The sequence below is a fragment of the Poeciliopsis prolifica genome, unplaced genomic scaffold (assembly GCF_027474105.1).
Source record: "Poeciliopsis prolifica strain line A6 unplaced genomic scaffold, Auburn_PproV2 SCAFFOLD002, whole genome shotgun sequence".
Lineage (NCBI taxonomy): Eukaryota > Metazoa > Chordata > Actinopteri > Cyprinodontiformes > Poeciliidae > Poeciliopsis > Poeciliopsis prolifica.
Window position 1 is genome coordinate 10636754 of NW_026562377.1, and position 16763 is coordinate 10653516.

At 35.5% G+C, this 16763-nt stretch overlaps 1 protein-coding gene across 2 annotated transcripts in view; it reads left to right on the top strand.

Moving 5' to 3' along the window:
• The window catches only part of LOC129378395 (adhesion G-protein coupled receptor D2), an 80338-nt gene that overhangs the window by 60043 nt on the left and 3532 nt on the right, over positions 1–16763 (top strand). The window contains exon 24 of one of the 2 annotated variants that reach the window (XM_055058759.1): positions 5456–5529. The exons of the other annotated variant lie outside the window; for it this stretch is intronic. Coding sequence (XP_054914734.1) covers positions 5456–5529 — 74 coding nt within the window. The remainder of the gene's footprint in view (positions 1–5455; positions 5530–16763) is intronic. 2 annotated transcript variants of the gene reach the window in all.

Genomic DNA, 16763 nt, shown 5'->3' on the forward strand with positions numbered 1-16763 from the left:
ATAAGAGATGTGTTAAGGTAGATTGACTTTTAATATAAATGGGAGAGGTGTCTATTGACATCCATATAGTTCTGCCCTCTGTGTCCCTGGTAACCTTAAGTGTGGTTTCTGCACACTTAAGAGTGCTGCAGGAAACGGGTTTTATTAACATTGCATGAAACCATGGAATACTTTTGTGTCTTTGGGTATTTCCTGCTTTATTTTGTCTACTTTTAAATGCCCTATTAAAAGCTGGGGATGAACACAGTAGTACAGAGGTGAGTTCACCAGCTTACCTGTGGGTGCAGATTGCTCTCCATGTAAGTTCCCCCTGATGCACGCACACATAAAACATACACACTCAAACTCATACCGGGGGCAGGTTAGCCCTGCTCGACACCAGCACCTGCTCCGCTGAAGGTGAAAGAAGTGCTCACTTGAGCTCATTGAAAAGTAGATGTGACAGTAAATTTTTCAGGCCCTTGTGAGATGGGAGATCTTGTTATAGCAGTCAGGATGGGGGTCAGGGCAGTGGCTGCTTGATGATTGAGGAAAAGAGAAGTAAATTCATTCTGCTTCGGGCACTTTGTCAAGTGCCAGTAGCTTACCGCTGAGAGCCACTCACCCATCACCGTGTTACGGCCCCAGAGGTCACATCCACCACCATAAATCTGCCTCGCCTCCTCGCCTGCTAAACCTATTGCCTCACCCCGACTGAGCACAGGCAGGGAGAGATGCTGCAGCTGCTGCAGCTACCGCTCATAGTCACTCAAATGAAAAAAGAAGACAGGAGGGAACATAGATTGTCCTTTTTGATGCTGCTGATGGTGTAAGCAGAACACTGGGAGTGCTTTACACAAGGGGGTGAGGCACTTTTAGGATGAATGGTTGTGTGTGTGTGAAAAGAGGAAATGCATTTGGAATGGATGCTATTTTGTATTGAAAAGCGATATGCATGGTTACACAGTTTGATTATTAGCATATTTCCTTTTTTAACATTTTCAACAGTTGCTCTTGTATATTTGAGTGACTTTTTTGTTTTTAGCTGACATAAAAACAATTTAAAAATTCAGAACTCTGCAGAACAAATACAAATACTTGTAAATATAATGAAAGAGGGTGTCTGAGTGCCAAGTTGGTGGTTTCTAAATCACAAAATTTTCTCTGAAACCTCAGACTCAAACTCTTTCTTCTTATTCCAGCCATGTGTTTTCTCAAACTCCTCTATGATCTGCTTCAGTCAAGCAGAGAATGCCAACTCCTCTAAACATACTTTAGCTTTCTCTGAGTCCTGTGGATTGTGATGAGAGGTGTTTGTGTATGAGGCTTCATGTCGCTCCTTGATTGCTTTAAAAAGGGAATTCAGAAACCTGGGTTGGGTTCCTTTTCATACTTCTCAATCTACTTCTGGTAGAGCTGCTGTCACAGTATTTATTATCACACAATGTATGTTGGCATGTCTAAACATGCATTTGACTGGGTCTAAACATTGAGGAATGAAACCCATATGTCACTTCTATGAAAAAAGCACATTAATGATACTCCCCACCTCTCACTTTGCACATTGCATGTATCGTAGGACTTATTTCACATTTATTTAAATATCTTTAATTTTGGGTTGGGTTGTAACATTTGACAAGCACTAATGAAAATCTATCAGCAGTGCCACATATGGTCACTGATCTCTTTCTTGACAGGGTCAAAATTTAGCCTGAATGATAAGAATGCATGAGGAATATTGTCTTTGCATACGTAGGACTACTTAAGGGTCCTAGTTACAATTAAGCAATGTTAAAACACTACTGATGCTGTTCATAGGCATCCCTTTACAATCACTGAGTATCCATCTTCCTTTGACTACTTACAGTAGAACAATGAATCATGTCACAAAAGCCAAATGACTTTAAACTGATTTCCTGAACAGTGAATTCACTGGTATCCAGTCATAGCAGATTGTAATCGGGAAGATATTGTCAGCAGTCAGTGTTTTTTACAGATCCATGTGCAAGTAGTTGGTTGTAAACACTACTAAATATTTCGCTTACAATATTCTTATTATACACTTAAAAAAATCTCCCTTTTAGAAACAGCAAGTATGATCCTGGGCATCAAGGTATAGCAGTTTGTAGCTGGAATTCTCCAGGATCTTATAGAACAAGATTGTGTCGTAAAATACCACAATATTGTAATATTGAACTGGCATCGAAGTATTGTTACCCTCCGTATGTGACTTCTTCTTCATAAAGCGTAAGCTGCTTTCTGAAACTTTTGCTATAAAAAAAGGTTGCTCAAAGCTTGACATCCTGTTTTGTCTCTGTTTGAGACTCTCATTTTGAAGTAATAAAGTAAGCTATTCTTAAATTGGCATGAAAGTCATTTTGATTGATCAATTGTTTACAAAATGATGGGACAGTTTTACATCACTTTTAAATTGTTTGTGTAGTAGAATTTAATTATGTTTTCTTTCATATTGCATGGAAAGAAAACAGAATGACAGAAAAAATAAAAATATTTTATAAATATTGTGAGAAAAATTGGACTGGCTAATCATATCTGTTGAGGATGCTAAAATTGACATGTGACTGGTAGTTTCCTTAAACTGAAGGACTAGTTCATAGTTGTTGTTTTTATCAGTAGAATCACCCTGGACTTAAAGAAACATGAGCCATATTGAATGGTCCAATACATTGGGGCACCTCCATCAATTTATTTAATGTTGTCTATTCACTAGAACCACTGTACACATTTGTGTGAGCCACATATTGTATGGTTTGACTACAAATATCTTTATGTTTTTGTGGTTCATGCCAAGAAAACAGAAATTACAAACACGCAACATATCAAAAAAAATTAAATAAAGGCAGAAAAATAACTGATCCACGTTTTGGAAACAACTTCTTTGCATGTTTTCTTTTCTCTCACTTTACTTCCACAGTATTTCACAAATGTCATTATGAATTCTTATCTTATTGTCTTATACAGTCAGATAAAAAAGACACATTCACATGTAAAACCCATAGGGATCCCCGTTCTTAATTGATAATTGGTACATTGTAATGGAATTATTGATATTTTTGCCATATGCTTGCACTTTTCTGTGATGGTAGTAATGGTTGAAGTCAGTGGTAGAATAAAGGATTTGGGTCAATTGGGAATTTTGTGTATTTGTTGGTGTGTTGATATGTACATATGTGCTCGTTTTCTAGTTTTATACATTTTCAGTGATTGTTTCTTTCTAGTGTTTGTTGTCATACCGCATTGCAATTAAACATCTTTGTGCAGTCATATGCATTAAATTGGCAGTGTGATTGGGTCTGTACAAATGTAAGCATAGATCTGTCAAGCTTGTAATATGTCACCAGCTGTCTGTTTTCAATAAAGCTTCTTATTAGCTGGTGATTACCTTGCCTGTATCTGGCTTCTTTCAGCAATTCACTGGAAATTGGAAAGGCCAGGGGCACACTGGGAAGAAAGGAGTGAAAACTTCCTGAACCCAACCTCTGCACCTCTCACTGCCAATGTTGTCCTTATCTTTTCAGAAAACGTTTTAGGTGTTTTTCCTGCAAACATTACCAAACTCTGATTTGATAAAAATGCAGTTAGTTTTCAGAGGCCCTTAACAAATAATGCAATTATATCTGTAAAATCACCACGAATAAATTTACCAAGTTCTAAAACTTTTAAAATATTATTATTATTATTATTATTATTATTATTATTATTATTATTTTTACATCATGTCAAATCCCACTATATGATAAAATGTGATAATCATAAAATGAAACAATTTCTGAACTTGTAGTTTTGTTTACACAAAGGTTTGTTTATACTGTAGAAAGCTTTTTTGGGTGTTTTTGTGGTATCATTGTTTTACTACTGTCACAGGCTAAATCAGATTATCAGGGTAAAGTTTTACCTCATAAAGCTGCCCTGGCAGGGAGGTTTCCCCTCTTGGATGTCCTCTGAAGCATCAGGGAGAAGTTATCGAGTAGAACATCTAATATACTGCAATTGCATTCTGATAGCATTACATTATCCAATAAGTGTTTTATTTTTATTTTTTATTTATTTATTTTTTAACAAACTCAGCATTTAATCTGAGTCACTAATGATGGATATTGAAGGACCTTGCATTGCTTACATTCAAATGAACCAAACTCTCTGGGATTTGGGTTTGAGAAACAGATTTTCAGTTCACACTCTATGACCGTGATGCCATTAATGCAGCAACAGGATTCATTGCACAAAGTTTCAGTATCAAAAGTCTGTGGTTACTTCAGTCTTTCTCTTACTTTGAAGTGTTTTTAATTCTATTTTCAACCATTGTTACGGCAAAAGTCACAGCCACAGACAACATGAATGTAATTCTAACTGCAACTCTCTTCTAAGCAAGTAAACACAGAAATGTGTTAAACCAAATTGGTTTAACCTTTTTAATTTACACCTAGTCATTGTGTTTGACTCTTTGAGGACTTTTAGATAAGTTATATAGTGTAATGGCTGTGACAAATCAGTTTGGTCCTGCTTCCTCTCTTCACATTCATAGTGCTGATGTGTCAGAGAGGTAAACTCCTTCGGGACACTGACCTCTCTCCTTTGGACTAGCCACCCATCCTTCTGCTCTTTTACATAGAAATTTGACAGAGACAGATGAAGACACTGCATAATGTGTGTAGATACAAGCGTTAAAGGCAGGCTGCCCACACTGTTCAAATAAGCAATCGTCCTCAGAGACCTATCCATAGACCAGTGTTGGGGTGAAGAGCAATGATGACTGGTCATGAAAAATATGACAGAGACAAGACAATTGGCAATAAAATGAAGTAGATTGGTTCACAACAAATGAAAAAACTTGCAAACTCTACATATTGTTAACCTATTGTATATTTAAGAACTTTACAGGGCCCAATATCCCATAGTTATAAATATTGGACACTTTTAGTAATTAACCAGTAAGTTTTGACTTTTTTGTTTCTTCTAAACTGGAAAATGCTTTCTTATTTTATATCAAACAAATCAACATCTTCAGGACTTACTTTTAGATTTTTCAATGAACATTTTTCTTATGACATAATTTTTATTTAAAAAAAGTGATAAAGATGTAAATACCTAAAATCTTCACAATATAAGAGATATTTTCTGAATATGTATAAACATGTACCTCAAAATTTGATATGTCTCACATTTTAATTTGAAGCTTCTTCAGACATGAAATTTCATCTGCATATGAAACTGATATATTTAAATTGCTTATATTCAATTATTATTTCATTTTATACTTCAGAGCTTTTTGTTAGTTGTTTTTATTTTCTGCTTTGATTAATTTTATATCATGTTATTGCAGTGATTACATTCTAATTACCATTTTTGTATTATGATTAGACAAAATTTGTGATGATGTGCAGAAACAAAATCTTTGAAAATGTGCACCCAGAAATTCAAAAAGCTAACAATGACTGTATTTACCTGTCTTCAGGTCAGTTACCCAATCAATCTGTTGAAGAAAAATCCCTGCTCCAAACATCCACATTGACTCCAATGGATAAGAAGGTAACTTTTTATATATATATATATGCACATAATTTACATAAAAATATTATTGATCATTCAGGGATATTGTGGTTTGGATAGTTGCGGTTTGGGAAAACAGCAAAATGGTCTGAACAGGTAGAAAACAAATTTAGATTCATCACTTTTTGGAGAAAAACATTTTGAAATTTAGACAATTTTTAATTTGGGCTTTATGCTCATCAAAATATGTTCCTTTTGTCACTGCCCAGGAGAACTTCAGCTGGACTGGGATCAGCATTTTTAAAAGATTTTTTTTTTCTGTTTACCTTAATATATTTAATGAAAGAAGAATTAGCAAAATGTATCTTGCAAACAAGAAATAACATGTATTCCAAAGTAAATTATGCAAAAAAGAAAGCTGTCAAAGACATGATAACTATGGGGCAATTAGGTCAAATGGGTTAACCTGTAGAGTTAAGTAACAGTATGAAACTGTGCTTATTCTTTTATTAAATTCAGTTCAGATCTTTATTCAAAATGACAAAAGGTCTACATTGGTCCTGAGAGGTAACAGCATGTCAGAAATATTTAGAAGTAAGCAGACAAACTGAAAACATTTATATGGTTTTTATTTCTTTTTCTTTTCTTTTTTTTTTTTTTTAAGAAAATTATTGCAGGTGTGACAGCCAGACCCTTTAATCAAAATCAGCTTTGATGAGTAAAGAAGTCTGTATATTCTGTCGGGGTGAAAATGACTTAGAAGACTTCCAAAACTCGGCAGAAGTCTCTTTCTGGCTTCCTCCAAGCCTCCCACACAAGCTCCTCAGTGCTTAACAGACTGCCTCATCATTGAGATACATCCAGCATCCAGCTTTCAGAACTAACATTTAACAAACTCATCCCCCTGGTGGCCACCACCAAAACCACTTTTCATTTAAAGCTTCTTTATGCTTTTAATAAAGTATAAAGAAGCATTATGCTTCTTTATTTATGCAATATTGCATTTCCCTTTTAAAAAAGAAAAAAATCATCAACTCAGTGACTAAATGATATAATGTAATAAAAAGATTGATTTGCAAGTTCATCTGGTAAAAAAAAAGAAAACAAAAAAATATATATTTAAAATGATTTTTTTCAGTTTGATTTACAAAACTTCATTATTTTTTTTCTAAAATTATCTTTCATTGCTCACTATGCTATAATTCCTGAAACTCCCAGAATGTAGTGAAAACTGATTTTAAAAGGTAATGTTTGTTTTTGTATGTAATTGTTTTAAAGGATTATTTTTTTCTGCTCACATAAACAAATTTCATAATGTAAATGAATGTTGTATTGATACTGCTAGACATTACACACCACATAAATTATGATTAAATGATGTTTGCAATTTTTTGTCTTAACTTTCTGTCTTTTTTTTTTCTGTCTTGGCAAACAGCTCCTGCGCAACATCTTTCAATTGTCCTACTTCCGAACTGATCGAAGCCGACTCTTTTCTTTGGCTTTGTTTTCCTTTGCAGCTGTTGGGTGGTCCGTGCCTCACTCCCTCTCTTCTTGCACTGTCGCACTCTCGCTCATTGTCAAGTTCACTCTGTCTGTTTCTCTTCACTCGCTGGGAGTTTCAGACACAGTCTGAAACCCTATACCTGAGTGTACACAATTAAGTTCACACCAGAGGTTGTTGGGTGGAATTGTGATCTCATCTGCAAATTAGGACACCAGGATTTGAACAGAGTGTGTGGCTGGTTAGTTTGTCAAGGTTAGCCGAATGCTTGGAAGTGGGCTTGATGTATGTGTTTCAATAAGGAAAGATTTGCAGATGAATAACAGTGGGAAGGTGTTGTCTGTGATTTGTTGTGAGATTCAAATAATGCATTTTTTTATTGTTATTTTTGTGAAAGCAAATAGAATATAATATATATAGTAGCAAGGATTTATTTTGTTTCTCTAAAGTTAAAAAATACTAAGATTAAAATTCCATATGAATAGACTGTTTCTTAAAACAATTCAGATTCACAAAGAAAACTATTCCTGGTTTACCCCGCTGAGCTCACCCCAGCTGACATTTTCATCCTGTTAAGTGTTTCAGTGTTGGACCTGTTAGCCGCAGCTCCCACTGAGTGCAGTTCACACGCGATTGGGAGTCCCATAAATGGCCAGCTGGAATATCCAGTCCACTTTCATATGCACAGAAAACAAAGCTTCTGTGGAGTCAGTCAACATGTCAGTCATTCACAGGGAGTGTTTTGAACCTAGATGTGTGTACTAATATTTGGATGGTTGTTAATGCTTATGACTATGTTCTAAATTCAACATAGTTTTTCTACATTAACTGTTACCTAGAGCAAACACTAAGCACATATATGTGATTGAAAAGCTCTCTTTATTTATCTCTTTATAAAACTCCTTAAACATAAATAAGGCATTTAATGTATTTATTACTGACATTTTGTATTAATTACTCACTTTTTGTGTTAGACTGATCTTGTAACTTTTTAGCTGAAAAAGAGATTCCTCCTCTTATGTAGAAAACTATGTAAGAGGGACATCACAATTTTCTGTGTATATTGAAGAGTGTGTTGTTGTCTTGATCTTTCACAATCCAAATTTTGGTCAGTATTTGATCAGTTTAATTTAAGAAAAATACTTAAATTAAACTGGATAACATTGCACTATATTGTGCATTATAAGTTGTGCACAAATGTTTAAAAATTGTACTCACTGATCAATTATAGCTCACACATAAACACTCCTGAAAAGTAAAAATTCCTTGGGAGGAGAGAGCTGCAGGTTCATGTACCAGTCATGTTCCATTAATCCAAAGCAACCTGTGCTGATTAATCAATTAGCCCTGCTTAAAACAGGAGCTCAACGTGATCAATAGCACTGATCATCAGGCAGAGGATTTTCATTAAGACCTGCAGCTCTAAATCAGTGAACTCCATTAGCATAGTCAAAACGGACTACATGGAATGCAAAATACCCAAATTAATCAAATAAAATAAAAACAGAGACCGTTGCCTTTTACTTACTGCTGAACTGAGTATAAATGACAAGTTACATAATACTAGTTTCCAAGAAACCTGTTTTGAAGTCAAAGGTCTTTTTTCTAATAAGACATGAAAAACAGACAATTAAATATTAGGACAAAACCAGTGACTGCTAGACAGGTTCTATCTATACAATGCTCAAAAACGTCACTTTCCTGTATAGTGAAAAAGTATTTGCATCCTAATTGGCTATATGTTAGAAGGTTACCACGGGTTCTGACTAGATCCTTCTTGTTTTGTCAGCTTCAGACTCGGTCCACCATTTAACTATTAACTTTATCATTAGCCTTATTAGCAGGTGCGGCTACTAAAAAAAAAAGCCAACTATACTGTCCATGGGGTTGCCTGTCCTTTTTTTTAAGTCTGTTCTTTATGAGGTACTTCATCACACAGTGTAGTTTTTTATTAATTTATTTTTTTGCAAGATGATAAAAATAATTGTAACCCTAAATACAACTTACTCTCAGTGTCTCTAAATAGTCTTTATGATACCACAGTGAGTGTGTCTTGTTGTATTTTCCCTTTTAGCTACTCATTGTTGACCTGTTTTGTGAGTTACCTGGAAAAACAGCGGATGTCCCTTGCATCGCAGCGATATGTCTGATTTACGACCCCATCGAACCCACGGGATCATCAGTGGGCTAAAACACAAAAATACAGTCAGCTGCCATTGACAAACACACCTTTCTCACCCTTCCCTTAATCTCAATGGGGCCAAAAGCCATTGTTCCACTCAAACAATCCTCATTGAATTAAACACTGGCAGCAAGTTTTTTTTCAGTGAGGCTGAGCACACTGCTGTCATGGGTCTGATCGTTAATGTGCCATCACTGCACCGCACATCCTCAGCAGACACAGGCAGCACTGAGAGTATTTCCTCCATCTGTAGGTGACTGTGCACATGACCAGCCATGTTTACGTGTGACTAACTTTACCCAATGCAGTAGTTTTGTCATTTAGCAAGAAATTATTTATAGCAAACTAAATTCAAAAGTATTGTCACGCAAAGTATTTTTGAAATTAAAAGAAAATGTTTTTCTTTCTAGAACTTTTTGCTAATAAGAGACAAATTGTTTTTTATTTATTGATTAATCTAGAGTAACACTGGCCATGAAATATAATTTCTCACAGCACAACAAATCTAAAATTTTTGCAGTCCTCCTAGATGACAAAATGAATTTGGACACCCTTACCATAAAAAGGTTGAAAGAATTGGACAAATAATGAACCAACAAGAACTCAAAGCACAATGACACCCACAACTCCTGTTTATTATATATAAGCAAACCTACAGAACTCAACATGTATGAAAGTGTCCTCACCAACCTGAACACAACAGCAACAAAAAATATGTATTTCTATTTTTAATTTCCAAAGACAAAGCCAAAAAACTAAAATCAAAACAGTCTACACATTTGACTTTTGTTTTATCTAAAATTGACTGCAGAATTTGAAAACTTGATCATTTTCAGTTTTTGCATAAAAGAGTCGATTTGTCTTCCGTTTCATCTAGGCTACAACAACTCATTAATGTCACCTTTTCCTGAAATTACCTTTAGGGTATCAATTTAAAAATGACCAGGTTGCACTGTGATAAAAGGTGAATGAAAAATATTTATACTGAGTCAGGTTTTACCTCGACACAAAGGTCAGTGTCAGAGGGAGAATGCTATCTAAAGAAGATGCTTACATTTCTATAACAGTTACGTGTGTAAGGCTGTGCCCTATCGCTGTGTATTGACGGGAAGGAAGGGAGTTGGTTGTAGAGATACTGGGGCAGACAGGAAAAGATCATCCTGGTGTTACCAGTGCTGAGGTGAAGCCTGCAACATCCCCTGCACCCAGGCCAACACAAAAATTTCTCAAATGCTCACACAGAGTTTACCATGTTAACACAAACATCAACCTTTTCATGCTTTACTATAACTCACCTTACACGATCTCTGTTGGAAATGCTTTACACTTTCCTGGTGTCCATACTGATGTCTTGAAAATTTAGAAATATTTTTAATGAGGTAGCTTGACAACATGATGACATTTCCGTGAGTTATGCTTGGGTTGAGGTGGGTGGGATGGATGGACGGATGACACTGTACCCACCCCCACTGGGGAGAGGAAGTCCCTATCAGAACACAACAGGAAAAGGACAGAGCAAAAACAAGTGCATGTCTTTTTACACATTAAATCACTTCCTGTAGGACATTAAGTAATTTCTTTCTGAGCCTCTATATTTTAACAAGATGAACTTGTCTTCCGATGGACGTACATGTAAAATCTTGTTACAAAAGGTGTTTGCACTGAGAACTGAAATGCTCTCAAGCCGAAGAGAATTTGAGATGGCACAGAATACATCTGCATCATTTATTTCCTGTCCTTTGGTCCAGTTTGAAAATGGAATTCTGTGCAGCCTATCAATCTGATTTACAGCCTTGACTTGCAGATGTGATGACTATCATCAGATACAAGAGCCACATAAATCCCTGTTCTGTGACACATCACAAGCCCCGAGTCTGAACCTGGAGCCTTGATCACCATCCAAAATGTGAAACAAAGGGACAAAGGTGTCTGTGTTGCTTGTATAGGAAAAACTCTTTGAATTGGGACAATACCAGATAAAGTACCAGTTTTACCAGTTTACCAGTTTTGCTTAAAATAAAAAGAGTAACATCACCTTTTACGCCATCTGGATTATTCATGTTTTTTAATATTGACTGGCATATTGTAGGAATGGTCGGCACAGCTTTAGACATAGTGGAAATGCAGGTCTCCCTGTGCTGTTCTCATCGCAGGGCACAGCTGTAAAAAATATGACTTCCTTCCCGCAGGCAATTTCCTGTTTATGTCGGAATGCAGGTCAGGAGAGGAGTGTAGTCGTCCTTACCTCATCTATCGTCGTCGTCATACAAAGTAAAGTTGATGCAGGATGTTATAAATTCCACTATCCTCTATTTGAAGAAAATATCTGTCCAAGAATGTTTTCCTTTATTTAATTAGACAAGACTCAAATCCCTAAATTACTCTCGGTTGACACTTCTGCTGTCTGGCCTATGGGCGAGTCTATTTGTTTTTTATTGTGACATGTATTGCCATATTGTAGATACAGTGGTGTGAAGAAGTATTTGCCCCTCTTCTGATTTCCTATTTCTTTGCGTGTTTGTCGCTGTTACGTTTTTCAGAACATCAAACCAATTTAAATATTAGTCAAAGACAGCGCAAGTAAACACAAAAAGCAGTTTTTTAAATGATGCACATTGTTTAGAGAGGAAAAACTGCTACATGCAGTGATTTGATGTGCAGTTACATCTGTTTGCATCTCATTTTTGGCTTGTGCTGCACATTTGCACCTCTCCTTGAAAAAAGTGACTGAGTTACTTTTAAAAATCAATTTTAAAAGTAACTGAGTTAGATTTCAAGTTACTTTATTAGTTCCATTCAACAGCTGCTGACAATAGCCCCCGCTGCTTTATCATAAAAATGACAACCGGCATGAGTGAACTGTGCTTAAGGGTGGCATTTCATCAACTTCTTCAACTCTGCCTCACTTACTGGTTTTGCACTGAAGTCCTGCTTTTGTTTGAGTGTTGGGGAAACTCCTGAAGTTAGACACAGCTTTCTGCTTGATACCACCTGGTGAGACTTGCTCTGTCTATTAGACTGTGCTATACTCAAATGTTTTCTCAAGTTTGATGTATTGTTGAAGCTATTGATAGGTTGGAAGACTATTATTATATCCCAAGAATAAACCTGTGAGACGCAGTTGTTATATGTTGATTTCATGCTATAAGAGTTGACTGGAAAAAATAAGATTTACTATTGACAGTGAAAAAAAAAAGTTTAAAATAAATATTGATATCAGCTGACATAAGCCTAAAAGCAACAGAAATACAGTGAGAACACTTTTTTTAAAAACATATATACATTTTTTTACATGCTCTGTTAATGTTGTCAGTTTATTCAGGAAATGTTGATTTGTGCATAAGAAATCAGCCAGAAAGGCTATTCTAGGATTCATTGGTAGTGGCTCCACTGGAGAAATTCACTCTTGTTGTTCCGTCTCCTGATACTTAAGAGTGTAACAATAGCACTTTGTTGATGTCACAGGGGTTACGATGGACATTGTCATCTATAGCTGACACAAACTCAGAATAGTGCCTGTAGTAAATGAGCATCTCTCTCCTCCCTGCATTGTTTATGTTTGTGTCGCTAGTTGATATTCACTCCCAGAGAAAAAAGAGGAAAGTCACAATATATCTTTTTATGAAATGATATGCCAAAAATAGTAGCGCCCAGTGATTTTGATAAGTTCAAATCACATATGGCTCAGAGTCCAGTCACATCTGACACAGCTGTTAACTACTATGCCCACACAGGCTTGTGACATGATTTGCATTTGCTACTCTCCGCAGGTTTGTGAGACCCAACCAATCAGTCCCTAAAATGTCTCAATTGCACACACACAGATCTTCTTTGGTTGATCTTCTGCTGATTTGCCTAAAACAGGCAGCAGCTGCTGCTGTCAATGTTTAATTTAAAAGCTCATATTATGCTCTGCATGATACATTGTGGTCATGAGCATGAATGGGTCTGATGAAGAGCAGGGTTCCTGATGGGAGGGTTGATGAAAACGGGGGGAGTATGTGTAGACCCAGAGGTCTCCGGGCGCAGTCATTAAGATGGCTCTTCTGCTTGGAGATGAGACAGCCCACTCCACATACTTAGCTCATTGAAGATGATCCCCTGCTTACTAGGAGCATCCATTATTTATACATCTTTAAAAATTCCAACTGACATTTTTATCACTTATGAATGTCAGATTTTTTTAAGGTCTGAACATATGTGAGTTTGCTTTTGTTTCTGCATAACTGGTTTCAGAGATGTAAGAAAATGTTGATTAGATCTTTACATTCACCCATCATCAATATCATTTTTTATAGGTTAGTGTTATATAAAAATCTTAGGTTATTTAAAAAGAAAACATACATTTGCCTTGCAAGTTTGATTTTATGGTGTTTTCTTTTTCCCACTAAGATTTCCCCTAGCCAGCTACAGAGAAACCATATACAAATATTTGGAATCTCCAACAAGTTCTACGCTTGATTCATCCCAAATGATGACTAATCATTAGTGGTTTCTTCATACACATTCAACATTCAAAGAAAGTTCATAAAATTTCAAGGGGTAGAGTTCAGGACCAATTCACATCCTGATGTGCATTTAGAAACAAACAAACAAGACTTTCCAGGCAAACAAACTAGAGTTTGATTAAAGTGAATTAAACAGAGCAACTGCTCATTGATAATGTTGATTGTACAAAATAATATTATCCAAGTTATTTCTTTTTTCTTTGTTTGCATGTTTGCTTTTTAATGTGTTGGCTACTTACCACAACTTTTACTTGAATTTGATAACTGTCCACTCAAAATTATACTGTAACAGTTTCTTCTGAAAACAATATATTTATATAAGTAATATGATATATGTCAGCAATAATATGATATTCAATAAATAATTTCTAAATAATTCCGGGATGTTACTGGCCTATGCAAGTCCATCATGAAGGCCACACCTTCCACTGCCATCTTGTACAGATCTGGCCATGTCGTATTGATCAAACTGCTGTCTGGTGCTTTGGTGTGTAAAGCCTCAGGCTTTACACTCTCTCACCTCATCTTACATCACTCAGGTCATATTAGACTCAAAGATTGCCCTCCACTGTTAGACCCTCGCTACACTCCCAAAGAAAGTACTTGTCAACATGAAGTCAATGTTTATGTTGATAGCAACACATACTTGCTATCAAGTTTCTCTCTCTCCCTCTCCATATATATATATATACATATATATATATATATATATATATATATATATATATATATATATATATATATATATATATATATATATGCCTCTGTGTATTTTCCTCAGTATTCATTGTTCCAGTTGAGAGAAACAGGGTATTTTCCTTTCAGAGGAAATATAAACATTATTAGCTTGCACTTCATTTTCCAGCCAACCCTTTTTACATTTATGCATACTCGATCAATCTTTGAGAAGTACCGTCACTGCAAGGCTTTTAAATGCTTTGCTCAAGGGCACCTTTGCAGTAATTGTCTAACCCAGCCAATTGTGTTTGTCTCTCCCTTTAACCTCCCCACTTATTTTATAGCCGGTAGTAATATGGTGCTCATGGATGACAGATGCAGTGTCCTGACACTATTCCCCGGACGTCCCTAAGGCTTATTGTAGGTTTAAGTGATTTTAAAGTGACTTTTTGGTGGCTTTCATCCAGACACAAAGAGTGGCAACAAGTCAGCCAACACTGCCTGGTAAGAAATTCAGCCACATAAAAAAAAATTTCATCATTTTATGCATTTAACTTTCCCTACTGGAGGCCATAAAAACTTTTTAGATGAAGAAAATTATTGAAACAATTTGAACTCAGGCAAAACACTGCACTTACTGTTGGAGATACATTACTATTTAAGAACCTGTTATATTTAAAAAAACTGGAATTTCTCATTATTATATACTGATTTTTTTATTTTTATTTTATTTTATTAGGAGCCACTCAACAGTTACTAAAGCAAACATTTGTGATTCAGATCCACAATTTAGGAAACAAGAGCTTGACACTCCCTAAAACAACAGTTTTTTCCAAGTCCTTCTAAAATGAACTTCTGATCCAACAGATCAGAAGTTCTCAAAGAATTTTCTCAAAGGATATTGTGTCTTATTTCCTCATATTGTCCTTTTGCTTGTTACATTTTAATCACTGATGCTTATTTTAAAAGAGCAATGTTACAGCACTGCCGCTGCCTCTGGCAAAAGACAGATTCACTTAAGACTTCAGGCCAGCAAACAGAAACCATTATTGTCTCAAGAGGGAGATGGCAGACTAAATAATCAGTCTTCTTTGATGGGGACAATGTGAATGCAACTGTTTGCATGTGCGGACTTCCCAGAAATGTCCCTTGAGCTGAAAATGAGAGGGTTTGAAAGAGGCAAAGAAGAAAAGTTTTTTTTTTTTCCTTTTTGTGAAGATTCACAGTTTATTTCATTTATAGAAACAAATGAATGGTGTGTTAACACATTTCATCATTGACAAACATGTACACTACTAGACACCATCTCAAAGCATGTTGACTTGTAGACCATCAGTATTTTCATTGTAGGTATGCAGCATTCCTGGTATACAAAGAAAGTCATGAAAGTAAATGGAACTGACTTCTTCTCCCCCAAAATTATTGAATCTTGGTTTCCAGGGAATTACACAATGTCAGGGACAGGGACATATGTCATGGCACATCAATACTGCATAGCTCTAGCAGAAATGCATACCCAAACCACTAAGAGATCCACAGTTGCTGTTTGTGAGCATAAAGTTTCTCAGATGAAAAAATAAAAAAACTTTTTTACTCAAGGGCAAAAAGATGATTCGACTTGAATCTTTTCTTGGATTGTTACTGTTTTATGCATTATTGCCCAAGTTCAGTGTTTAGTATCATTTTTTCTAAAATAATGAATGGCCAAAATTATTTTTTGCCGAAACTGATTAAGTAGATAAATAAATTTAAAAAAAAAATCTCCCCCTCTTTTTGTTTTGCCAAAATATGAATTAGGCAAAAAAAAAAAAGGCTAAAATGTACCTAAACCATTATTTTAGGTTGGTGATGATATGCAACATCATCACTTCTCTTTTGTTTAGTTTCTTTCTTTTTTATTTTATTTTTTATACTTTAGAATCACTTTTCAGAATATGCTTATCACAAACTGTGAGGCTAAGGAGAGCTTGTAACAATCATATATTACCATCAGCTAAAAAGAGGCAGTAAAACCTAAATGGACATCATTGTATCTAAAGAACTATGTGCAATAAGTGAGCTATAAATTCACAACTACTCACCCACTTGTATTCATTAATAAGATTATTCTCCTTATTTGTTTTTACTGAATGCTTCTACTGATCTATTAATTGTAAGAACAAGTGGCTATAGTCTTTCAAATAAGCAATTAAATCGCAAACATTAGTTGCAGCTCAAGTGTTGATTAATTATGTGTTTTTAGGAGAATAAACTTTAGGTTAAGTGGCCACTAACTGTTTTTTACCTTATTGTAGTTTTGTTCCATTAAACTTTTTATCGTCTCTTTACAGACATTCTTAGAGGTCACACCAAAAATATAATTGTGTTTTATCCCAGATGCGGCAGTTGATGAATAGTGTTGTGA